This window comes from Cotesia typhae, unplaced genomic scaffold (assembly GCF_013202065.1).
Source record: "Cotesia typhae breed Kobodo isofemale line unplaced genomic scaffold, CoteBio_Ctyphae contig_48, whole genome shotgun sequence".
NCBI classification, from domain to species: Eukaryota; Metazoa; Arthropoda; class Insecta; order Hymenoptera; family Braconidae; genus Cotesia; species Cotesia typhae.
This window is the reverse complement of record NW_027423756.1, coordinates 1,721,256-1,747,276: the sequence shown is the minus strand read 5'-3', so window position 1 is coordinate 1,747,276 and position 26,021 is coordinate 1,721,256. Positions and strand designations below refer to the sequence as shown.

The following is a 26,021-nucleotide window of genomic DNA, read 5'->3' as shown; positions in this document are numbered from 1 at the left end:
TTAAAAATAAATTTTTCTCTTAACGTAGCTCACATTGATTAGACATTTTATCATTGTTTTCTGAAAATATTTCAAAGAACAGAAATATATTTAAATATTATTATGATGAAAAATAAATTTCATTTTTGCTCTGATAGAATTCTTTTCCAAAATCAAAAACTATGAATTAATTAAAAATATCTTCTAATTATTCTCATAACTTTTTATTATTTCCAGCACAAATCTTGGCTATTAAATTTTTATCATATCTATGTGTGTTAAAATCTTAAGAAGCTATTTTTACAATTTTCAAATTTTCAGAATACCATGAACAAAATTTTCACTGTAATGTTTTTTGAAAGTTACTTTTAGAATACTTTAATAAAACGTTCATGCATAACTTAAATTGAAATTTTTTAATTTTTTTTTCCTTTATCCTTTATCAGTTTCTGGCAGTTTGTAGCCAATTCTTATTGATAAATTAAAAAAAATTTTTAAATCAACAGTTAGAAAAATCTCAAACTCGGGGACTTTAAAAAAATTTTCGGTGTATACGCGGCGTATATTTTGGATAAATTCGACACGTATACACTATGTATACTTAGTGTATACTGAGCATAAACCGATCCGCTAGGGGACCGTCGCGCGTCGAAGTCACAGCGAAAATAACTTTTTCCTTCGGGTTTCACGCGTCGTCTTGCAACCGGAAACACCAAAGTGTCAAGTACGCAATTAAAATAATATATTATATGCTTGATTAAAAATTAAATATTATAATAAAAACAAATGGTAAAGATTTCATATTTGTAAATCTTCTGTTTTCTATGTAATAATAATAATAATTAAATTTAAAAAATTATTTGATGTTATAATAATGATGTTTTTAATAAAACGAAATCGTATGACATATTCCAGAACTTTCTTACTATCGTTCATCTATTTAATCAATGAAGCCAAATTTCTGTACTGAAAACTATGGTTGGAATATTATTCATATCATCATTATTATCGTAAATAAGAAAAAAATGGTTATTTTCATTTTAATTTAAACATTATATTGATGATAAAAAAATCTGTTTAACGACGATTATTATTATCATTGATTTTCGAAAGGCGCGTAGATTCAAATTTCACATGTATTCGTTGAAATAAATAATAATAATCTTGACTTAACTATTTATTGTTTATACTTCATATTATTAATTATTCAAGTAATTATTATTTTAGTTACGATTATTGAGTTATGTTATATCATGTTTTTTTTTACTTTAGAAAATTTGATATTTGTCTCTGTCCCTTGAGAGTTATGTTGATTGTATTATAGATGGTAAAATGCTACAGTAAGGCCCATACTTTAAAAATCCGCCTTTTTTGTCCGAGGCCGGCTTCAATAGCACGTGATGTACGTATCAAATAAACCGCGCTTTTATATTCTGTTATATTGCGCTCAAGAAATATTCGACAGTAAAATAATTTTGCGTCGGTTCAAAACGTTCATATGTTTTATCATTTATTTAGAAGAAAAATGAAACCACAACAACAATTACTGACGATGTCATTCACATGCGATGAAGAGATTCGTCAGTGGGTAGTATACGATGATACTGTGTAAGTATTAAATTTACAAAAAATATTACTTTAATCCGGCGGTCATTTATATTTTATGTGGACAATTTATTTATTTATTATTATTATTACTAAATAAAAATTACGTTAGCCGACAATCAAATTGTTTTTATTTCTTTATTAATTAATTAATAGGAATGTCCGTTTTTTAAAAATTCTAAAAATAATTTCTGAAATTTTCTCCATGTGAAAATTTTTATTTTAATTTTAATATATTTAATAATCATTTTTTAACAAATTAAATTATAAATATTTTAAAATTTCGGTGATTTTAATTTTCATTTTCATATATTTATTGAACATGTATGGTACAATCATTGGAAATTTTATTTTTCAGCAACTTGGTAGGTTACATTAAACACGTAAAAGAGGTTGCTCGTCGAATGACTCAAGGAATAACGCCAATAATTAGAATTATTGTAAGTAACAATGATAATTCGGATGTGTGTATAAATTTTTTTGAGGATCAAGCAGATTTTTATCGCCCATTTATACGTCAGCACGCGGTAAGCCATTAAAAAGTCGCATGATTTTGGTGTTCGTTTAGAATTAAATAATATCTACATTATTGTTAACATGTTTGTTGTTATAGATCATAAAAATTGTACGTGCCAGAAGTACTCCTGTAGAATACGAGCACGTTTTGTCTAATGACAAAGAAATAAATGACATCGGTTTAACTGTGTTGGCGGAGACAGAGATCGATCTAAAGCGCGGGAGTTTCAACATAGGATTCCCTGCGAACGTTGTCGACATACCGTTTCACTGAAGGACGTGCCTACCCACGGTGGAAATTTCAGTAAATATTACGTTGATTTTTCAACATTTTCGCCGTATGATCTTATTTATTATTTACAATAAATATTTCGATGTACTTAACATAAATATTCATTTATTTATTCAGAGTGATCATTTGTTGGATGTATTGTACAATATTGTTACGTCCCAGAAAATTTAACTTTAAAATTTAATTAATCTTTTTAGAATTAAATTATTATTCCACGAAATCAAATGCAATAAAAATTCCGTTGTTTCGCAGGTGGTTATCACCAGCGAGGCAACGGAAATCTTACGAGATAAGACTCCGAGGAGACGCTGCAGCCCGAGCTAGACAAAACATATGCGTCAGCATGGGACCCGGGCCTCAGCGTCGTTCTCTGGCTGCAACCTGAGATCAAAGATGGCTGATGCTAATTTATAAAAACTAATTAACGAGAGCATCCAGTCAGTAATCAGTGAGACTTTGGAGAGCACAGAACGCTGCTCAGCTGACCGGACCTCTCCCTCCAAATTTTTAATAAACCTATTATAACCCAACTCTACGTTCGTGCCATTTTTTTATTAGTCCCACAGGGGCGAGCGCTTTTAAGCTGTTCCCCCTTTAAGCAGTACTCTCCTTCCTCTTAACCAATCGAATTTACACCCCGGGGAAGACGTTCCAATTAGAATCAGGTCTTTCGGTCCAATAAAGGTTCTCAAATTATTCGGATAATGTTCCGCGATTGGTGAGTGAATCTGTGAGTGACCGTTGTCAAATCACCGGTCGGTATCAACCTCCTCGACGATTCGCCCGGTTCACCGTCGTCGCTGTCAGGAAGTCCAATCGCTCGGAGGGTTTAGAACCAAGGGCTGCCAGCCTATTAGACCAACGTCGAACGGGATTGGACCATTATCAAGGCCGACCTACCACTCAAGGCGGAACCACCTGGTGCAACCATCCATTCTACGATCGTCGCTACGGTCAAAAACTCGCTGGTTGGAAAAGAAGGGTATAATATGAGGAGAATTATGGGGCCCTTAAAGGTAAGGTCTTTTTAACCAACAATTAATGAAATTACGAAAGGGCTTGTTTGTGACAGGTATTAAAGGGATCTATCGATCACCTAACTCCACCCACCTGGGAAATTTAAATTAATAAACCCGAAAGTCTGGGATGTAACAGTGGTGCTGTGACCAGGATCACAGACAAGCTTGTAATTTTCATTTATATATATAAACTTAAAATTTCAAATATGTACCACCGTGTGTGTGAAGTGAAACTTTAAAATAATTAATTTTAACGAAAGTGTTGCTACGGAATTATAATTCCCCGATAAAAAAATCGCGGGAAGTTGATAGTAAGCTTTTTTTTTTCTTTCAAGAAAAGAAATGCTCAACCAAACCATTTTTATTATTTGCTTTAATCCGGTAACGCCGATAATTTCATTAAAAATTAAATTATTTTTGTTTTAATTCATCTAAATTATCGCGTATAAAATGCCAAATAAAAATTTTTTTTTATTTTGTTATATATAATTTCTTTTTTTATTATTGGGAAATAAAAATGGATTGCTACGGAATTTAGTTCTCCCGACTATGGGAAGAAAAAAAAAAAAAAAAAAAAAATGTTATTTGGGAAATTCGTTTAATGCCGAATGCGGAAAATTTTTCTAATTTTTAGACAATTAATTTATTAATTAATTCGGATCTTGTACAAATTTAATGAGTAACTTGACCCAAATATCGCATATATCGTTAGATATTTTAACGTTTCAAAATCAACCTTTAATTAGGAAGTTCGACTCGTTTTTTTTCTTTTCTTTCAAATTATTCTCTATGAAGCCCTTAACGAAGGAAGAACTCCAAGAATTACGTGAGCAGTTAGACTTACAGTGTCAAAAGCATGAAAAAAAAGAGCAAGAATTGGAGGCACGTGAAAGTCTTATTAAATCTCGGTTAGCTGATTTGGGCGTACGGGAACAACGGCTCGCCGATATTGAAAATAAAATAAGTGAACGCGAATCCGCCTTTACTAAGTTAGAACTTACGTTGGAAGAACGGGAATTGGCAATTAATGAACGCGAACTCGCCATAGAAACAAATGACGAGATTAATAATTTAAAAGCACGACGGGCCGATTTAGATTTTCGAGAATCGGAAATTGCAAAGGGTCTTCATTAGGGTGGGTCAAAAAAATCGAATAATTTATTTTTGATTTTATACTCTGAAAAATAGGTTCGTAGACACCTAAAAAGAATTCTCTCCAAGTATAAGCTCTTAATTATAACGGGAAGGTCCTCCGCTTTGCGGGTTTCTATTTTTTTCGAATAATCAGATAAAAAAATTTATATCTCGCTTCCAACTGCTTGGAAAAATATTCCGTGGCATAGATTTTGTGAAAAATTGAATGCTTTACAAAAAGGTCTCTTATGACTTTTTCAAAAACTCAACCGATTAAAAGATATTCATAGTTGAAGTTTGGCTATTTTAAGGAAAATATTCGTTTTTATTATGAATTTTATAAGTCGATGAAAAAAATTATTTCGGATTGTGGAACTCATGATTTTGTAGGAAATTTACTGCTCTACAAAAATGGTCTCTTATGATTTTTGATTAAGTGAAGCCGTGACGAGATATTCATCGTCAAACATTAACGAATATCAATATTTCCAGTTTTTGATCAATAATTCGATAAATTTTAATTTAAACTATGAGTTTCAGGAAAATTTACATAAATTTGAGTTTCGATCGATAAAGAAATGTTATAATAAGTTAGATAAAGAATTATTGGAATTATCATTGATTTTCCTTGGAGAAATGCCTCAAGAAAAGATTTCTTTCAAACGTCCTGGTGCTGTTCATCATGCTAGATGGATGGCTAAGGCCATTTATAGTTTGAAAATGTATCTATTCAGAGATGAATTCAAACTCTCTCAGAAAGAATTGCATGGTCTTCGTCATTTCTGTATTTTTATAGTCACATTGTATTTAAAAGCTTGGTTTTCATCAACTTCTGCAACAACTGCTGCTTATCATGACTTGCAGTTTATGAAAAATTTATTGGAGTACAAACATATCAATCCTTTGATTTCTTCAGCTACGTGTGAAAAAATGATTTCGCACTTATGGTATTTGAGCGATGAACTTGCCATTTTATCACTGTTTGACGATGGCGTTCCATTAGAAGTAAAAAAAGTATTGTTGAAGCTGTTAATACTCGTGAAGGTACAGATTCTAAAGCTAAATGATTTGTAATTGCTAAAAAGATTTGAATTCATTGGCGCAGAGAACTCTGAGTGACTTTGTGTCTAAAAAGTCATTAAATCTTTTCAAAATCTTCGATCTACCGTATGACTTTCTTGATGTCGATGTTGAATTATGGCCTACTAATGAGAGTTATCTCGAAAATAAAGAATACTTTCAACAACTAAAAGTTGTCAATGATTCAGCAGAGCGAGCTGTTGCATTAGTCAGTGAATATAATCAATGCTTGACAAAAATGAAGAACAATTCCAGTACTTATTGCAAGTTGTCAAAGAACATCGAAAAACATTCCCAAATTGTAATAAAAGAAATTATTTATAGTAATAGCGTACTGTTATGTTAAAAATATAGACAATTATATTGCAATTGATAATTCAATAAAAAATTTATCTATAAAAAGTTAAATACTGGTTGTTTCTTACTTGATTCAATACTTTTCATATTAAATTTGACAAAGAAATATGTCATTCACTTCAAATTAAACTAATCATTGGCTATATGTCGAAAAAAATGCTCTAATTTCTTGTTTTAATGCAATCAAACAAGCTCAAGACTGAAAACAATATTAAAAAAATTGTTTATAACATTTCTTTATCGATCGAAACTCAAATTTATGTAAATTTTCCTGAAACTCATAGTTTAAATTAAAATTTATCGAATTATTGATCAAAAACTGGAAATATTGATATTCGTTAATGTTTGACGATGAATATCTCGTAACGGCTTCACTTAATCAAAAAATCATAAGAGACCATTTTTGTAGAGCAGTAAATTTCCTACAAAATCATGAGTTCCGCAATCCGAAATAATTTTTTTCATCGACTTATAAAATTCATAATAAAAACGAATATTTTCCTTAAAATAGCCAAACTTCAACTATGAATATCTTTTAATCGGTTGAGTTTTTGAAAAAGTCATAAGAGACCTTTTTTGTAAAGCATTCAATTTCTCACAAAATCTATGCCACGGAATATTTTTCCAAGCAGTTGGAAGCGAGATATAAATTTTTTTATCTGATTATTCGAAAAAAATAGAAACCCGCAAAGCGGAGGACCTTCCCGTTATAATTAAGAGCTTATACTTGGAGAGAATTCTTTTTAGGTGTCTACGAACCTATTTTTCAGAGTATAAAGTCAAAAATAAATTATTCGATTTTTTTGACCCACCCTAGTCTTCATAGCTTAAAAGAGTTCGAATTTAGATTAGAGGAACGGAAGCATGCACTGACAGAAATCGAGGAAAATTTAAAAGAACGTGAACGTGAACTGACGGAGACTCGAGAAAAATTAGAGAAACGGCAAAAGGAACTCGAGGCTCAAGAAGATGAACTTGAGCTACCGCAGCATCCCTTAGAATCTGAGCCCGCCAGCTGAAAGAGCCCAAACCGGCCTCAACAGTGGATTGGTTAAAAAAGGATCTCGCGCAACTCAATATTAATTTGCAAGATTCAAAACCGACTATCGTTCCAAAAGTAGAAATAAATGGGTCGAATATTACTGTTAAAGATGCTTTATCTTATGTTCCAAATTTCGATGGCTCGAGCACATCAGTGTCAGATTTTATCAGAGCATGTAAACGCGCGTGCTCCATGCTCCCTCAAAGTTCAGAAATCACGTTTTTAACTCTCGTACGCCAAAAATTCGAAGGCGACGCCCGGACGGCGATAGAAAATATGGATTATTCCAATTTTCAAGAATTCGATAATCTCATGCGTTCTATTTTTGACAGACGCCGCTCCGCTAATCAGTACAAGGCGGATATGGAAAATATTATTATGAAACCTGGCGAAACCATGGTTTCATACGTTAATCGAGCGCGTACTATTTACCGTGATATTATCCGTGCCGAAACCATGGAACGCGGAGGGTTGTCCACCGAAGAAACGGGAAAAATAGATAAAGATTGTATCTCCGCTTTTCTTAACGGTATCCCCCCGATCCTTCAGATGCAATGCATGCTCAAACCTCACGGTGACCTAGAACAAACATACGCATCGGCCATCGAAGCATCCACAGATTTTGAATCAAATAAAAGGCGTTTTAAAGCCCTGACAGCGACATCATCTGGGACACAACAGGTCGCGAAGGTTGCATATATTCAAAATACCGCGAGTAATGATAATGGAAAAACAAAACAAAGTAAACCCTCTCGTGATAACAAAAAAAGGGACATTATATGCGGATTCTGCGGTGCGCGCCGCCATAGCGAAGATGAATGTTGGAAAAAGCTTATTCCGGGATTTGAAGGTCTTAAAGCTAAAAATAATTCTCGGAAAATCGCTAAACCGACGGAAGCCACTGAAAAGAAAAATAGCGGATCCTCTAAGGATAATAATCCAAGGAGCGAGAAATCGGGAGAAAAATGTCCCTGCTGTGGTGGAACGAACCATACTTTATCGAATTGTTTTAAGCTAGCCGCCCTGAATCAGGCCCTTAATGGACAGTCGGGAAACTCGACTCTCCCGGGGAAAAACAACGGTGGGGCCCACGGGAGTCAGGAGACCACGAAAAACCCATCGAAAAATGCGACCGGTCAGTCAACATCGCAACAGTCGTAATTAATTTACTTAAGACAAACGTACCCGCTATTTTAGGTAAGAGTGGCGACACTGTAAATTCAATTACCATTATGCTTGATACTGGGTCAGAGGTAAATCTGATCAAGATCAGTGCACTTCGTAAAACGCAATCAATTGATAAAAGCTCTAAATTAGCGCTACTGGGCATTAACAAAGACCCGGTATACACGTTAGGAAAGGCATACGTAGAATTATGTGGGTATGATGTGGAATTTAATGTCGTAGAAGACAATTTTCCTACAATACACCCCGCTTTACTAGGTGCGAAATTTTTCAACGAATACGGCGCGAGGCTTTTCTTTGACTGTAAACTGTTTGCGTTTTTCGATGTGCAAATACCGTTCTTTGAAACAATCGTTGGAAAATTACCTCCAAAATCGTCCTCTACGATAACGATCGGAACTACTTCTGACTCATACGATTATGGTTATGTCCCACGCATCTATTACGCTAAGGGGGTAGAAGTCGGCGCCACCTTTGAAGCCAACGACAATGGTACTACACTCTTGCGAGCTCACAGTAATTTAGATTACGAAGTCCTAATCCCGACACCTGTGGTTAATTTGAAACCCGATCTGTGGTTGGATGAAAGCGATTACCTCTCTGAAATTAAAACAATTAAAATAGTAGACAATTCTTCACGCGTTAGTATTGACGTACGGCAGACAGAAAATACTCTGTCAAATTTCGGAGTCCGAGAAAATGGCGAATCAAGAGTACTCGCAATATCTGACGATTTAAAAACTCCGGAGCGAGCACAAAAAGTGATCGACTTCGTACATTTAACTGAAGATTTATCGGATCTTCAACGCGTAGCGATAAAGAATTTGTTGTATAATAATCAGGAACTATTTTACTTGCCGGGGGAGGATTTAGGTTCGACAAACGAAATTTTGCATCGAATTATAACAACCGATGATAACCCGGTGTTCAAAAAACAGTATCGCTTTCCTCCAATACACAGAGAAGAGATTTCTAGACAGGTCAAGGAACTCGAAGAAAAGGGAATAATTAGACCTTCCGAATCTGGTTACTGTTCACCCATCTGGATCGTCAAAAAAAAAGACGATTCACTTGGTAACAAAAGGTGGCGCATGGTGATCGACTTTAGAGATCTCAATGAAAAAACTTATACTGTCGTTTACCCTACGCCAAATATTATAGAAATTATCGACCAGACTAGCGGTGCGAAATATTTTTCCACCTTTGATTTGGCAAGCGGGTTCCATCAGATCAAAATAAATCCAGATGACATCCACAAAACTGCCTTTAGTACACCATATCAGCATTATGAATTCGTTCGAATGCCGTTCGGGCTTAAAAACGCCCCTCCTACATTCCAACGATTAATAAATAAATTGCTGATGGGTATGATGGGTAGGGGTGTATTCGTTTATATGGATGATATTATAGTATGCTCTGTAACTTTTGATGAACATATTGCTAAAATTGAAGAGCTTTTTAATCAGTTACGCCAAGCTGGTCTGCAATTGCAACCCGACAAATGTCACTTATTTCGTAAAGAAATTAATTACTTGGGTCACATAATCTCAGCTAACGGAGTCCAACCAGACCCGAAAAAGACAGATGCTGTAGCAAAATTCCCTACACCCAATAATCTTAAAAAGATTCGAGAATTCCTCGGTCTCACCGGATATTATAGAAGGTTCATCGGCAACTATGCGAAAACTAGTAAACCTTTGACCTGACTGTTGCAAAAAGACGCTATGTTTGAATGGGGTAATAGCCAAATCGAAGCTTTTGAAACGCTCAAAAATAAATTAATAACATCACCCATCCTACAATTTCCCGACTTTTCACGCGAATTCATTATAACGACAGATGCGTGCGATTATGGTATAGGTGCATGCCTAAGTCAAGGGGAATTTAATAAGGATAAACCGGTGTCCTTCGCCTCGTGGTTATTAACCTCGGCAGAACGAAATTATTCGACAATAGAGAAAGAAATGCTTGCGATCGTATATGCTGTAAATAAATTTAGGCCATACATCTACGGAAGTCAATTTACACTCGTAACGGATCACCGACCTCTTACTTGGGTAAATTCTGTAACATCACCTAACTCTCGTATAGTAAGGTGGCGCTTAAGCATGGAAGATTACACGTATAAAGTCCTATATAAGCCAGGTCGAATAAATTCCAATGTCGATTCTTTATCTCGGAACCCAGTCGATGAACCGGAAGACGTTGTAAAGGTGGCACCGATCCGCCGGAACAACCCTGACGAAATTATATCAACACCAGATGAAACTAGCGAAGAGGAGCCGATGGCAAATAAGAAACGCGTTCGGAAACGGTACAGTCTCCGAAGTAAAACCCGAGCATTAAACGACACGCCCGAACAGAGTAGTAATTCTGATGTAGAAATGCGTCCAGCCAAATCTCCTCCGCTTCGTTTCCAATTCAAACCGCGTCAGTGGCCTATACCAACCCCGTCGCCAACACCACGAACAAAGAGAAAAATCAACCAACCTGGTCCGTCAGGTTTGCAAAAACCGCCGCCGGTCCCAGATAATGAAAGCACGGATACCGCTAGTGAAGTGACCAAAGACATTGCAAACGAGACTAACAATAAAAACGCGGGCGCGGTCGGTGAAAGAGAAAAAAACGAGATGCCCAAGAGCATAGAGGTTCCCGGAACCCCTAATATAAATTATTCATCAGGCGAAGATTCTGAAAATGAGGGATTATCAGATGACCCTCCGCCAGCAAACGAACGGCGTGATATAAGTAGTAGTGACGGTGACGATAGTGAAGACCTTCGTACGGACGCGGAAGACTCCTCCGAGGACGATCGTCGTTCTGAGGAGGGAGAGGCAGGAAGCAACGAAAATATTCGCCCTCCGCAAGCCGCCCGCGCGACAATCACTCCGCAGATACGCGAAATTGCGCCAAACGTCCGCGAAACGCGTGACCGATTATCGATGCAATCTGATAATATTGTAATTTTCGTCAATGTTCAAGGTAAACCCTGTGACGAGGGTAGCCGCGAACTTGCTGATGTATTACAAATACCAAATAATTTAAACAACGCATATTGTCGCTCTGTAGTAATTCCGTACAAAAGAGATAAACGATGCATTGTAGCAGTACCTAAATATAGGAAAATGGACCTTGTATCGACAGGAGATATCCGTGAGACCTTGGGAAATGTATATAATAATGTTCTCGAATTAGGATTAGAATCATTTAGCGTAGCAAAAACTAGTAAAATAGATGATGTTAAATGGTTGACCATCCAACAAAATTTAATTGACATATTTTCCAATACCGCGGTAAAAATCACAATTTGTTTAAATTTGGTCCGCATTCCTAACAATGAGGAAAGACCACAAATTCTAGAGGAATATCACGGTTCTGCTGTAGGAGGTCATAAGGGTATGACCAAAACCTACAAGAGAATAAGACAAAATTTTTTCTGGCCCAAGTTAAAAAGCGACGTTGTCAATTATATACAACGATGCTTGGATTGTCAACTAAAGAAACTAGTTAGGGTTAAAACAAAACAACCAATGGTCCTCACGGATACTCCTGACGCAGGGTTCGATAAAGTAGGATTAGACATTATGTATCCTACGCATATTTCTGCGTCAGGCAATAGATATATTCTAACTATTCCAGATCTGTTGACTAAGTTCTCTATGGCAGTCGCTTTGGAGCATTTTAACAGATCAAGGTACTAACTTCCTTTCGAGTTTGCTCAAAAACATAGCAAAAAAATATAAAATTAGACAGTACCATACAACGGCATATAATCCACAGAGCAATGACTCGGTTGAACGTTCCCACCATGTTGTCCAAGAATATATAAAACAATGTATCGGCGAGCAGGGAGACTGGGATGAATGCTTAGATTTGGCTTCATTTTCATACAACGTTAGCGAGCATGAAGCCACGGGATTCACCCCATACCAATTAGTATTCGGGAAATTACCCCGTCTCCCTTCTCAGTTTCAAAGCGTGGAGGAAACTAATGAATCATATGCTGAATATTTAGAACAATTATTTAGACGTATCAAACAGTCTGAAGCGGCTGCCGGTGAGAACTTACGTTGAGCCAAGGTACGATCTAAATTATATTACGATAGAAAAGTTAATCCTCTTAGAATAAGACCAGGAACGAGAGTGTTCCTGCTAGTAGAGCCCAGGAAGGGAAAGGGCGACCCGCAGTATACCGGTCCCCACGAAGTTTTGGGAATAGAGGGTAATGAGGTAGCCGAAATTGAGGTTAATGGGGAATCAAAAATTGTCCATATAAACAAGTTAAGAATTTCTCGTATATAATTTCAGATCATACTGCTGGTAATCCTCCCTCTTTCTCAGGCACTGATGGGATTCGACTGCGGGGGATCCTCTATGAATACTTCTACGCTATCATTGTTAGATGTAGGGGAGTGCAAAATCCCAGATAACCCGCCTCAAGCGGAAAAACTTAACATTTACTTGTTACAACCCGCCGAGGTTTCTAATGTACACGTAATTGAGTGTAAAATATTAATAAATCGCCACATACAACACTGTGGTATGCACTCCCATACATCCTCCGTGCTATACGGTCGGAGAGAATATTATATAAGGTTAGATTACCATAAATGTAAGAAAATGCATGAGACGAACTCAGTTTGGCTATTTGATCGCATCCAATTTGACAATTTAAAAGTGAATAGTACAAATCACCGCATTGCCATATTGGCCGGAAGCCAAAACATGGGTGAAGATTGTAAATCGGGAACTTACAGTGACGAGTATGGCACGTGGTCAGGTGTAGTGGTCGATGCGACATTCGAAATTACGCTCACCGAGTATGAAACAGCGCTAAACTCTAAGACAAATGAAGTGCTATTACGTTCGGGAACGCGATGTGAAGCGGGAAAACTGAATTGCATTACGAGTGACGGAATGTCCGCATTTTGGAGTGAAGTGCCTAAAAATTCGTGTTTAATGAAATACGCGCAACTTTACCAGGGACCTGCTACCCGATTAATAGGTGAAAACGGATTACCGGACGTATACTCGCTCACCACCGAGGACATCATATTTGCCCTCGCACAACAAGGGACCATGGAAGTCTGTGGACACACAGTCATCAGAACAGAACATCCTAAACTCTTCATAATAAAAATCAAGAACCCAGGCCATACACTTGGAGTAGAGTTAATCAAAATTGAAGATATGGATATATTCGCATACATTAACAGTAAATCTGTGTATGTCGAAAAATTTGTTCGTCAACAGATGCAGAACCTTTACCATGACGTCCTGGTCCATCGCTGCGAACTAGAACGAGCCGTTCTTCTAAACGCCTTGGCTTTATCTTCTCTAACTCCAGACGAATTCGGTTATGCCCTGATGAAAGGTCCAGGTTATTATACAACTGTTGCCGGAGAACTGGTATACATTACAAAATGCGTTGCTGTACCAGTTCGAGTAAGAGAAGCCGAGCACTGTTATCAGGAGCTCCCGGTGACCTATAACAATAAAAGCTATTTCCTCAAACCCAAGTCGAGAATACTAGTGCGGCGCGGAACATTAGTTGAGTGCAACACTATCTTACCGATTGTTTATTTCGTTGACGGTGCGTGGTTTCACATCACTCCACAAGCAATTAGGGCACCTGCTCCTCAACAACTTCTGCCAATGTCCGCCCCAACATGGAATTACGAGAATCCAGAGCATCGAGCAACCTCGGGAATATATTCACAGAAAAACTTGGACAAGCTTAGAAATCGTATCATGTTCCCCGCGGAAAAACCCGCGCTGCTTAACTCAATAGCAATGGGGGCAGGTGGTCGAACGATTCCAGCAGGAAGCGTAGACGTTATGGGCCTCTTTGACGAAAATGCCCTGGAAAAACTAGCAGTCAGCACCGGATGGAGAATCTGGCGAAGCTTCGTTGACTTCGGCTCCGTCACCGCCGGTCTTTTATCAATATTATTGCTGCTCAGATTGATAAAGTTCGTCTTCGATACGCTATTCCACGGATATGCTCTATATAGCATATATGGATGTAGTATATTATTAATTACATCAGTATGGGATACGCTAGCGAATCTCATACTGCACCATCACCATCATCGCCGAAGAATTCACGACGAAGAAGGTCAAATCATGACACCTATACCACGACCAAGATCAACTATAAGCATCATCGATGGAACTCAAGACTGCAGACAATCTGCTCCGCCTGAAGAGATGTCGTACGCGAATTTATCCAGACAATTGGAAGGTCAGCAACCGGAAGATCCGCGAACAAATCTACATGAGTGTTACAGTAGGGCTACGTTAGCCTGCTTACGAAACAGTGTAGTGCGCGATAATAGCCAAGCCGGGTCGTCTCTTCAGAACAATTAACTAATCATTATAATCATTCATTAATTAATTTTGTTAATCAAACATCGATTCAACTATATAAGTTAATCATTATAATCATTTATTAATTAGTTTATTAATCATTTATTGAATGAACTATATTAGCCGTATATTAACTGAATTTTGAACCTTGAACTTCGTGTATCACTTATAAAGTTTTATTAATCATCTATTGATTAAATAGATTAATAACATCAACGTATAATAACGTACGATTAACTCGAAGAATATCATATCACTTATATAACTGATACTTAGTTGAAGGGACAAGGTATACTAAGACGACTTAGTTGTAACTATGTAATAATTATTATAAACCTATCAAATTATGGTAACAAGCATTGTATCAGCTCAAATATTTAGACAATAAGAAGATCAGTCATCTTCGAATCTAGAATTTAATATATTTTAGAAATTAAAATGAGGAAATTTCGGTTTATATAGAAGCAATCAGAACTAGTACCGCATTTCGTTAAGCGCTACAAGTTTCTAAGGTTGGGAGGTGTTACGTCCCAGAAAATTTAACTTTAAAATTTAATTAATCTTTTTAAAATTAAATTATTATTCCACGAAATCAAATGCAATAAAAATTCCGTTGTTTCGCAGGTGGTTATCACCAGCGAGGCAACGGAAATCTTACGAGATAAGACTCCGAGGAGACGCTGCAGCCCGAGCTAGACAAAACATATGCGTCAGCATGGGACCCGGGCCTCAGCGTCGTTCTCTGGCTGCAACCTGAGATCAAAGATGGCTGATGCTAATTTATAAAAACTAATTAACGAGAGCATCCAGTCAGTAATCAGTGAGACTTTGGAGTGCACAGAACGCTGCTCAGCTGACCGGACCTCTCCCTCCAAATTTTTAATAAACCTATTATAACCCAACTCTACGTTCGTGCCATTTTTTTATTAGTCCCACAGGGGCGAGCGCTTTTAAGCTGTTCCCCCTTTAAGCAGTACTCTCCTTCCTCTTAACCAATCGAATTTACACCCCGGGGAAGACGTTCCAATTAGAATCAGGTCTTTCGGTCCAATAAAGGTTCTCAAATTATTCGGATAATGTTCCGCGATTGGTGAGTGAATCTGTGAGTGACCGTTGTCACATCACCGGTCGGTATCAACCTCCTCGACGATTCGCCCGGTTCACCGTCGTCGCTGTCAGGAAGTCCAATCGCTCGCAGGGTTTAGGACCAAGGGCTGCCAGCCTATTAGACCAACGTCGAACGGGATTGGACCATTATCAAGGCCGACCTGCCACTCAAGGCGGAACCACCTGGTGCAACCATCCATTCTACGATCGTCGCTACGGTCAAAAACCCGCTGGTTGGAAAAGAAGGGTATAATATGAGGAGAATTATGGGGCCCTTAAAGGTAAGGTCTTATTAACCAACAATTAATGAAATTACGAAAGGGCTTGTTTGTGACGGGTGTTAAAGGGATCTATCGATCACCTAACTCCACCCACCTGGGAAATTTAAATTAATAAACCCGAAAGTCTGGGATGTAACAATATTTATATCTATAGATTAAGATTTAATGATGGTTTATTAATTAGTATTAATATTATTATTACAGTTGTCTGAGGTTGGATAAAGATGCCGTTTGCAAATGTAGGGAACAGAGCCAATGTCTATGTATGCGGTATGATCGTAGACATTAAATACACACTGAGGGTTGTTATTGAGAATTTTGTAAATAATCCTGCTTTGGTTGTCGGTGTATATGTACGGATTATGGGTGAAATATCGTTCAAAAGGTAAATTGTATTAAAATATTTAAATAAATAAATACAATGAGTTTACGACTGACTAAAAATGTAATTAATCATTTTTTTATTTTTCAGTTCCAAGACGAGCTTCATTTCTTTCAGTTAAAAATATAGCTGATGTGACTCTTGAAGCAGGAGTAGCTGCTCTACCAACTTTCCAATTGGAGAAAATTGGTCTTATTAATCCTCATTAATAGCGTTTAAAATCGTTGATTTTTATCTTAAAATTGTTTAGGATTATGTCTTTTATACTTACCTTTAATATTTTTTTCCTTAAATATTCAATTGTCACCACGTGGTTAAACTTTCACTATTACTTCTTAATTGATCTTATTTATTTTTTTTTTTATTAATTTAATATTTAATTTCAATTAAATATGAAATTATCATATAAGATGTTACGATTTTATTATTATAGTTGATTAGTTAAAAGACAAGAACTTTAATGTAATAAAAATTTTTCAAATAAATGTATCTTTGACAACTGGTAATTTTTTAAATTTTAGTTACAACAATAGTAACATCTTTTGTTATTATTACTATTATTTTATAGATATTTTCTGACGTAAGTATTTAGAAAAATAAATATTAAATTACTATTATTATTATTATCATGTGTTGCTGGTATTGTTTATATTATTATTAGTCATGAGTTCTATTAATAAATATTTTTATATTCATTATTCATTTAATTAAGATTCTAAAATATTATTATTATAATAAAATAAATAACGAATGAACACATTGATAAGGTTGTTCCACTTTTGATCAGTTATTATCGGTAAATTAATTTTATTAATTTTATATTTATATGATTTATTAAAATTTATTAATTAAAATTAAAATTAATTATCAATTATCAATTATTTTAAATAAAAATTTAAATTTTCTTGTTCAATTGATATGTTCACGTACCAGGAAATTGACCAATAGTAACTGAGGAGGGTTTATATTCTACCAATATGGAATCAGGTCCCATTTTTTCGACTATTGACTAACTTCAAACTGTCATGTATTTTTATTGTAGGGATTCCATATACATGTCAGAGAGGCAGGAGTTTTTGTTGGAGATTCAGCATCTTGTGATTTACTCTTTTGTATTATTACAATCAATTAACATTCACAATTACAAAATGATTCATTATTACGAATGAGTAGAAAAACTCGTACAAGGTTAAGTTAATTTAAAACGCAAACAATATTAATAATATCTTGCGATAGACCGAGACTTAGGAAGTACCGAATTCGCGATGACTAGGACGTCCGTTCGATCTCGATCTCAAAGTGTGAAATATACAAGAAGCGAAAAAACAACGGATCTGGTTGAGACTGGTTATCGAAATTAATACGGCGGAAATATTATAATTTATATCAACTAGAACTTTATTTACACTAATTACATTTAATAATTTATCATAAAGTTAGCGGATTGCTATTATGAAAGCGGATAAGTTCATCCGAGCGTGAATGAAAAAGCGAAGCTGGCTGGCATGTGGTGTTCACAGACTCGGCACTGAAAAAAGCGGTTCATTACTGCACAAATAACAATGAAATTATCTGAAACAGACTTAAATAAATTTAGCACAATTTATTTAGCAACTTAAATTATTAGTTTAGAGAAAATCAGCGGAAATTTAGAAATAGCGAAAAACATTTATAATAATGGCGAAGCGACTACTAGAAAGCGTGGTTGTAAAAAAAAAATAATAATAATGCGTCTTCTTTCTCGTCAGCTTCGGGAAGAAGGCTGACTGCGCATGTCAGCGAAGCAAAGTGACGAATTTTTATCAGATCTAAACAGAAATAACTATATCTGAGTTGATCAATACATTAGATATAATAAGATCTAGTCATATTTGATCAGATCTAACAATATCTAAGTTCAAAAATACATCAGACATAAAAAGATTTTATTACATCTGGCTAGATATAACTATATTTGTTAACTATTAATAAATACTTATAAACTATTTTAATAAATATACTTTTCTTCTGAATAAATATTTATTGAATGTTAAAAAATATTTATTAGAATTTAATAAATTAAATAATTGTCTTCGAATGAATCAATTTGTTAATAGTTAATAAATCTTTCTATCAGCGTATATTGATAATTAACAATTTGCAAATTTGATAAAAAATTTTGTTCATTATGCATCGATCATGGACACGATTCACATTACTTGTAGCTATTACAAATTTTACCTACTTAATTTTTAAGTAAGCCTCGTAGGTAAACAGGTCATTCTTACTTTGGTCACTGACCTGTAAGGACCTACTTCGGACAAGTCCCTCCTACACAATAGTGTTCTATCTAGAATAGTGACAGTGTCATAATGATTAACACAATATTGTCCCTTATTATTATTAATTTAAATTCGCCGATACATACCCATCAGTGCATATAAGTGTTTTAAATCAATTAATCTCAAGGGGGAGTCAATCTGGTTATGACAAAAGAGTCACTAACACAGGAGACTTCTCCCGAAAAATTTAGGGCAAACTTCAATCCAGAAGTTATTCTCAAGGACCTAATCAGCTTAAAAACCGAAGAAATCACTTTCTTAAAAGTCCGCCAATTTAAAACAAAAAAGTCAATTCTTGAAAATAAAATATTACCTATTTTCGCAGTTCATTTATCAGCGGATAGTAAAACAAAAAACCTGGAAAAGATTTATAAATATGATTTTCAAATTATCCATTGGGACAAATATAAAAACCCTGATGTTGTGCAATGCTACAACTGTCAAGGCCTAGATCACACATCTAAAAATTGTAACTTACCTTTTAAATGCGTCAAATGCGCAAAAACTCATGAAATAGGTAATTGCCCAATCGATAAATTGAAAAAAGATACTGCCGTTATGGATAACGCTTCTATTAATATTAAGAAAAACCTTAAATGCATTCTATGTAAGGAGAATGGCCACCCCGCGTCATACAGAGGGTGCCCTAACTTCATTTCGTTTAAAAACAATTTAAAACAACTACAATTAAGGCAAAAGGCAGAAAGAGAAAAAAAATTAGCTAGCATTAACAAAATTATCAATCCCTCAGTATCTTTTAGTGACATTACAAAAAAAAAACATCCCAAACACCCGCCAACCTTATTACCACAATCAACCTCCCTTTGACCATGAGCCTTTACACATTCCAAACAAAACACCGTCCCAGGTAACAAACCCTGACCTCTCAAAAATTTGCTCGCAAATAAAAACACTGACGCAGTTACAGCAACAATCGGTCGAGTGAGCGACCTATACAATCTTCTAACACTTACCCAAAACCAATAATGCATAATCCCGTCATAAAAAATCACAAATATAAAGAGCTGTCCTTTATTGCACTTAACATAAACTCTCTCATTTCCCATAATAAACGCTACAACTTATCCCAAATCATAAATCATCACAACCCAGACTTCGTACTTCTCGGAGAAACAAAATTATCACAAAGATTTAATCCTATTTTTAACAACTACAAATTACTTAGATCAGACAGACCAAACTCTATACAAGGAGGAGGTACCGCCATATTTATCCGGGATATACTCAAACATAGCCGAGTTTTTCCCAAATGTCTAGTAAATGCCGTATGCATCGAATGTACAGCAATAAAAATTAACATTACAAGCAATAAGAAACTGTTCATCCTTTCGATTTATTCAGCAGGAAACTGTAAGAAAGAATTCATAGAAGAACTGTCCGCTTTGTTTAATGAACTCGACCTTGATGACCCAGACACCTTTTATATAATAGCCGGAGACCTAAATGCTAAACATAAAAACTGGAAGAACTTAGTTAAAAATCCCAGAGGTAAATCTCTGCACATCTGGTTAAAAAACAATGAAATAAAATATAAAATTAATCTTTCAGGCCCTGATGTAGCAACGTACCCCGCCAGTGATTCATATCTTGACATATGCTTAGCTGACAATCGCATCAACTTCATAAACCTGACCAACAATAACCTTAATACTTTACCTTTTGACAGTGACCATAATGCAATTAAATTTGACATTACAATTGACAGATTGACGAATTTGGAAACTGAAAAACCCCGTTACGGTCTTAACTTTGCTAAAACTAACTGGACCCGATTTGAAAAATCACTCAACTCTTACAAAATCTCTGAACTATCTACAGACGGAAACCTTTCAAAAGACGAAATAGATACAGGATTGACAAACTTAAACGCGGCGATGACTAAATCAATTAACATAGCAACCCCTATAATTATCCCAAAAAATACAACCGACAAATTCGTAAATAACAACATAAAAAAATTACAAAAGCATAAAAATTACATATCATCACACATTCACAAAGTTCGGGAAAAGTTCGGGAAAAATTCGGAATCAAATCTAATAATTCTCTACTGATATATTACAAAAACAACTTAAAAGAATTAAAAACCAAAATATCCAATGAATTTAATAAGGCATCTAACGCATATTGGGAAAAAAAATAAGAAACATACCTCCTAATGATCCAGTAAAATCACTTCCTCAAATCAATAAGTTATTCAGGAAAAAAGGCATCTCCTCCGTTGACAATCTAAAAATTCCTATTGACAAACACCATTTACTAAATGCAGCAGATCTAGACATAACCACTTTCAATAAAGATAACAATAATGCAAGTATCATTACACAACCCTGTGAGAAATTAGATTTAATTGGGGCTCACTTTGAGGCGACAAACAACCAAAGCATTAACATGCACAAAGAAGCTCATATACGCTTAGTAAACAGAAAAATTGACGAACTTAAAAACAAAATAAACCTCGAAGAACAAACGAACTCTTCTCTGTTACAGTTTTCAAAAAATGTTCCTTCCACATACCCCCCAAATAACCCTTTTCCCGACTATTTTACTTCCTTCCCGAAACTCCAAAAATATTTAGAAAATTAAACAACAAAAAATCCTCCAGCTTTGATGGCATACCTAACTTTATTTTAAAAAACCTTCCCTCTAATATTATATATCTTTTTACAATCCTATTTAACAATGCACTCAATATTTCCTACTTCCCATCTCAATGGAAAATAGCCAAAGTAGTTGCTTAAAAAAAAAAAAGATAAGGACAGCTCTAATCCCTCTAGTTACAGACCCATAAGTTTCCTGCCAAACATAAGCAAAATATTTGAAGTAGTAATAAATAAAGCTATACTAAAAATCTGTAAGGTAAATGAAATTTTACCCGACCATCAGTTCGGCTTTCGCCATAAACACTCAACAATACACGCAATAAACAAATTCACCTTAGACATATGTAGAGAACTGAATGCTGGTCGATGCGTTGGGTCCTGTTTTATAGATCTAAAAAAAGCTTTTGACACTGTATGGCTAGACGGTCTATTCTTCAAACTTCTCACTTACTACGTCCCACATCACCTCATAAAAATTATATGGAACATGGTACATGGCAGATCTTTCCGGGTTTCGGACGGTCCAAATCTCTCAACTCTTTCCTTCAAAATATTAAACGGCCTTCAGCAAGGTACAGTAAACCTCCCTCTTCTGTTCAATCTTTATACCATTTCATTATTAAAATTGTTCGGACTTAACATAAACGATGATAAAAAAGCCATAGCTTTTGCTGACGACTTGTTCGTGTACGTCACCGGTAGCAAATTCTCAGAGATAAACATTAAATTGTAAAAGTTTTTCGAAAACATACAAAACTACTTTCATACTTGGAAACTCAAAATGAATACCTCTAAATGCGAATCAATTCTTTTCAGACCCAAATTAAAAGACGCACACGCAGACGTCAAAAAAAATTGGAAAAAATTTCAAATCAAAGAAACCGAAAATTCAAATATTATCGTCCCGCACAAAAATGTAGTAAGGTACTTAGGAGTATACCTAGACAATAATTTAAACTTCTACTCACACATTGACACCCAAATTAATAAAGCCAAAAAGCAATTCAAAAGCCTGTCTAGACTATTCTATTCTAAATTTCTAAACAGGAAGGTCAAAAGATTATGTTACCAAGTTCTAATCAGACCAATTATTACCTACGGCTGCCCTATTTGGTTTAATATCCCACCTAAAGAAATGGAAAAATTAAGAAAATTTGAAAGACAATGCTTAAGAGCCTGCCTCAACATGTACAAAACACCCGAATCAAACTATATAAAATTCTATCACAACCTAACTATCCTAAATACGGCAAACATTGGACGTATTGACAACCACATTATCCGCCTTTGCCGCAATCATTTTGCCAATGCATCCTCGTCTACTGAAAATAGTTTAATATCAGGTTCCTTTTACCCACAACCACAATACTTCAATCAAGCAATGACATCGGGGTACACACCTCCCGAAATATTCACATACCTGGACAGCCTAGGACTCATTCAAGACCCTCAATTCATACCGTTAATATACCACGTCAAAAGAGGCCCAAACGCCAAAGCTATTAATTATGACTCAAAAATATTATCAAATACCGACATACAATACTGCACTTCAGTCCCACAAAAAGACAAATTGGTTAATCCCCACAATTGTAAGGAATACTGGTGATTTATATAATCTGCTCCTTTTTCTCCTTTTATTATTTATTCTCTTTCTCCCGTTTTCCTTATTTGTTGCTGTATATTTTGTTGTATCTGTTTTTCTGTTTTTCTTTTTAATACTATAAGCCTTTTTAATATACATCGTTTTTTAGGCTAACTCATTACTAACCACATATTATTAATCTCTACAATATTCATATGTATAAAAGAATAAGACTAAAATTAAACAAAAAACAAAATATCTATTGCCCATTAAGGCATCTCAGGTACCAAACCATTATATGTAAGCTTATATGAGAGCCATGCAGGCCAGGTAGAATAAAATGAGTTTTTCAAATATTGTAATAAGTCACGTACGTTTATACCTATATATCATTTACCTTGTAAATCTATGTACCAATAATTTCAAAATAAACGTTTTTTAAAGGAAAAAGTAGGTAAACAGGTAATGAATTAGTCTTTCGAGCATTGGGTCCCAGGTTCGGTACCCGCACGCGCCGATTTTTTTTTCTTGGAAATAATTCTATATAAGTATATAAGGCCATTTTTCGTATATAATTATGTATGAGTATATATAATTATATATAATCTTTTTTACCTTGGCAATTGAAAGATCTGACCAGATCTGATCAGATCTGATTATATCTGGCCAGATCTCGTTAGATACAGACTATTTAAAGATCTGGCTACATCTGTTCATATATGGCCAGATCTAATCCGTTTTTCCCGGGACGCTCCAATATTTTTCAGTGAAAAAATATGTGTATTATGTTGCCAGCCTCTAAAAGTGGCAGAGATAGCCGGGCGGCACACTTAAGCGATCACCCAGTTAAGCAACAACTAGAATGGGTGACCAATCTAGTCGGCGTTGGCTAGTGCGAGGGATCTCTGCACACTAGGAGAGGGGTTTAATGCTCCAGTGGTCGATAAAGAAGAGTTTCTTATCAATCACTGTAGACTTAGCCCAGCTCCGACTGTACTATAATGGGTTTTCTCTGTGGTTTTTCCATATTACTGTTCCAACAACCTGAGAGATGAGGTTCAGGGCAAGAAAGCACAAGCTGGTCTGCAGCCTCAAAATGAAAGTAGAGGAAGTGTCAAGTGGGACTTGCTGAGGTCCAAACAAAGGAAGAAGAGCAAGTAAAGCGTAAATGCTAGAAGAAAGGGGGGAGATCAGCCTTGTAAAAACCGTGAAAGGTGTACAAGTAAAAAGCAATACTTCTCTACAAAATTTTTTCGTTTCAAATGATGAAAATCACGTTTTAATAAAAATTACGATTTTTAGGTGAGAGTAGAGCATACCTGCGTGCTTCGGCGCTTAAGACATGCAAAACGTTTTTAACTTTCCGCTATAAAAATCAATGATTTTCAAAGAATCGAGAAGTTATTAATTTCACTCAAGTTTTTCAAAATCGAGCTTTCATCAGATCTCTACGTTTTAAGGTCCTAGAAAGCTATTCTGGTCATATCTTCAATAATGTCACTTCGTCTGTCTGTAGGTATGTTTGGGTGGGCCAAAAAAATCGAATGTTTTTTTTTAAATTCCGACATTAAAAAGTGAGTTCTCAAGCACCTTTATAAATTACTCACCAAATTTGAGCTCTTAATATTGATAGGAGGATTATCCTCATCACAAGTTTACATTTTTCATTAGTCTCTTATAAAAAAGATTTTTGTAGAAAATTGAATGATCTCCCAGGAAGATCTGACATGTGTAAGCGATTACATTAACCATTTCAAAGACATCCGAATCAAAGTTGAAAAATTTATCAAAAAAAATTAGGAAAACGGTTGACCCTGAAGGCCATCCCTGCAACTTCCCGCTACTTTCGTAATTAAGCGCTTGAAATTGCACTTATTGTATTTTTGAGCTCTTCGAGCTCAAAAATCTAATTTTCGTGTGGTTTTGAGCTCTCCTAACTCAAAAGTTTGATAGGAGTTTAATAAATCACTATTTTTTTAATTTCCAAACCGCAATAACTTTTGAATCAATGAACCAATTCCTACGCGGTTAGCGGCATTCGACGCAGTTTTTCAACTTCTATAATAAACTGTTGAACAGAAATTGATTAGAACGGAAATTTCGGTGTAATCCGAAATAAACACTTTTTGTCGCTTTTTTTCGTCAACGATAACTCACGAATGAATCAACCAATTTGAACCGGCTTGGTGGCGATCGACGTGGTTTTATGATGTTAAGAGGTGACCAGTTTTTTAAATTGATCGGTTAAGCTGTTTAAATGTTACTAAGAAAAAACCACAATTGAAAAAAATTTTTTTTTGTAGTTTTTCTAAGATTTCTGAAAATCTACCGGTCTAAACCATATTCAAAATTTAAGTTCAGTCAAGCCCTATCGATTGGCGTCAACCGCGATAGAATCAGTCGAGCCGTTCAGAAGTTATGAGAGGTTTACAGACATCCACACACACACACACACACACACACACACACACACACACACACACACACACACACACACACACACACACAGCATCACGGGAATAGTCAGGGAAGCTTTCTGAGACCTTAAAACGTCGAGATCTGATGAAAACTCGATTTGTGCAAAACGGGGTGAAGACAATAACTTCCCGATTCTTGAAAATCTTTAATTTTCTTAGCAAGAAGTTAAAAAATTTGGAAAACAGTTGACCCTAAAGACCATCCCTGCAACTTTCCGCTAATTTCAGTTATGACGCGCTTGCAATTTTGCCGCTTTTGCGATGTTTTTGAGCTCTTCGAGTACTATGAACGATGAGTTAACATGAATCGATCAGATATAGTATTTTAGAGTTTTTTGTTAAGAAATCAATTTTTTTCGATTTCTTTCGTTCACGATATCTCACGAACGAATAAACCGATTTTGACGATGATTAGTTTTTTGAATCGATCGATGCAAATCGAAAGTCCTCGCTACTGTCCCTGAAAACGATGCAGGTTTGACAATAGGAATGTTCGAGAACTTGTAGTTGATGGTTATAAATGAGCCGGCAAAAGTATCGAGGCTTTTTGAGCCAGGCTTTTGAGCCAGTGACGCTTTGAGACAGTGTGCCTTTTGGCAAAACAGTGAGTCAGTGTAATGCTGTGTAATAAATTCTGTCATCGAGATTCAGGACCATCACGAAGGA

The 26,021-nt window shown here is 35.5% G+C and overlaps 2 protein-coding genes across 5 annotated transcripts in view; both read left to right on the top strand.

Moving 5' to 3' along the window:
• LOC141529515 (patj homolog) overlaps nt 1-26,021 on the top strand; it is a 769,735-nt gene that overhangs the window by 471,618 nt on the left and 272,096 nt on the right. The window lies entirely within an intron of this gene.
• LOC141529542 (uncharacterized) lies at nt 355-16,790 on the top strand. 2 transcript variants are annotated; one of them, XR_012479611.1, is made up of 5 exons: nt 360-1,587; nt 1,943-2,111; nt 2,198-2,404; nt 16,171-16,351; nt 16,439-16,790. XR_012479611.1 is itself a non-coding variant. In XM_074246143.1 (4 exons), exons 1-3 carry the CDS (start codon nt 1,478-1,480, stop codon nt 2,372-2,374), a joined length of 456 nt encoding a protein of 151 aa, XP_074102244.1. In that variant the 5' UTR covers nt 355-1,477; the 3' UTR covers nt 2,375-2,404; nt 2,645-2,939. The 2 variants fall into 2 exon arrangements, 1 of the variants encoding a protein (XP_074102244.1); XM_074246143.1 differs by lacking the exons at nt 16,171-16,351; nt 16,439-16,790 and adding an exon at nt 2,645-2,939 and having other exon boundaries at nt 355-1,587.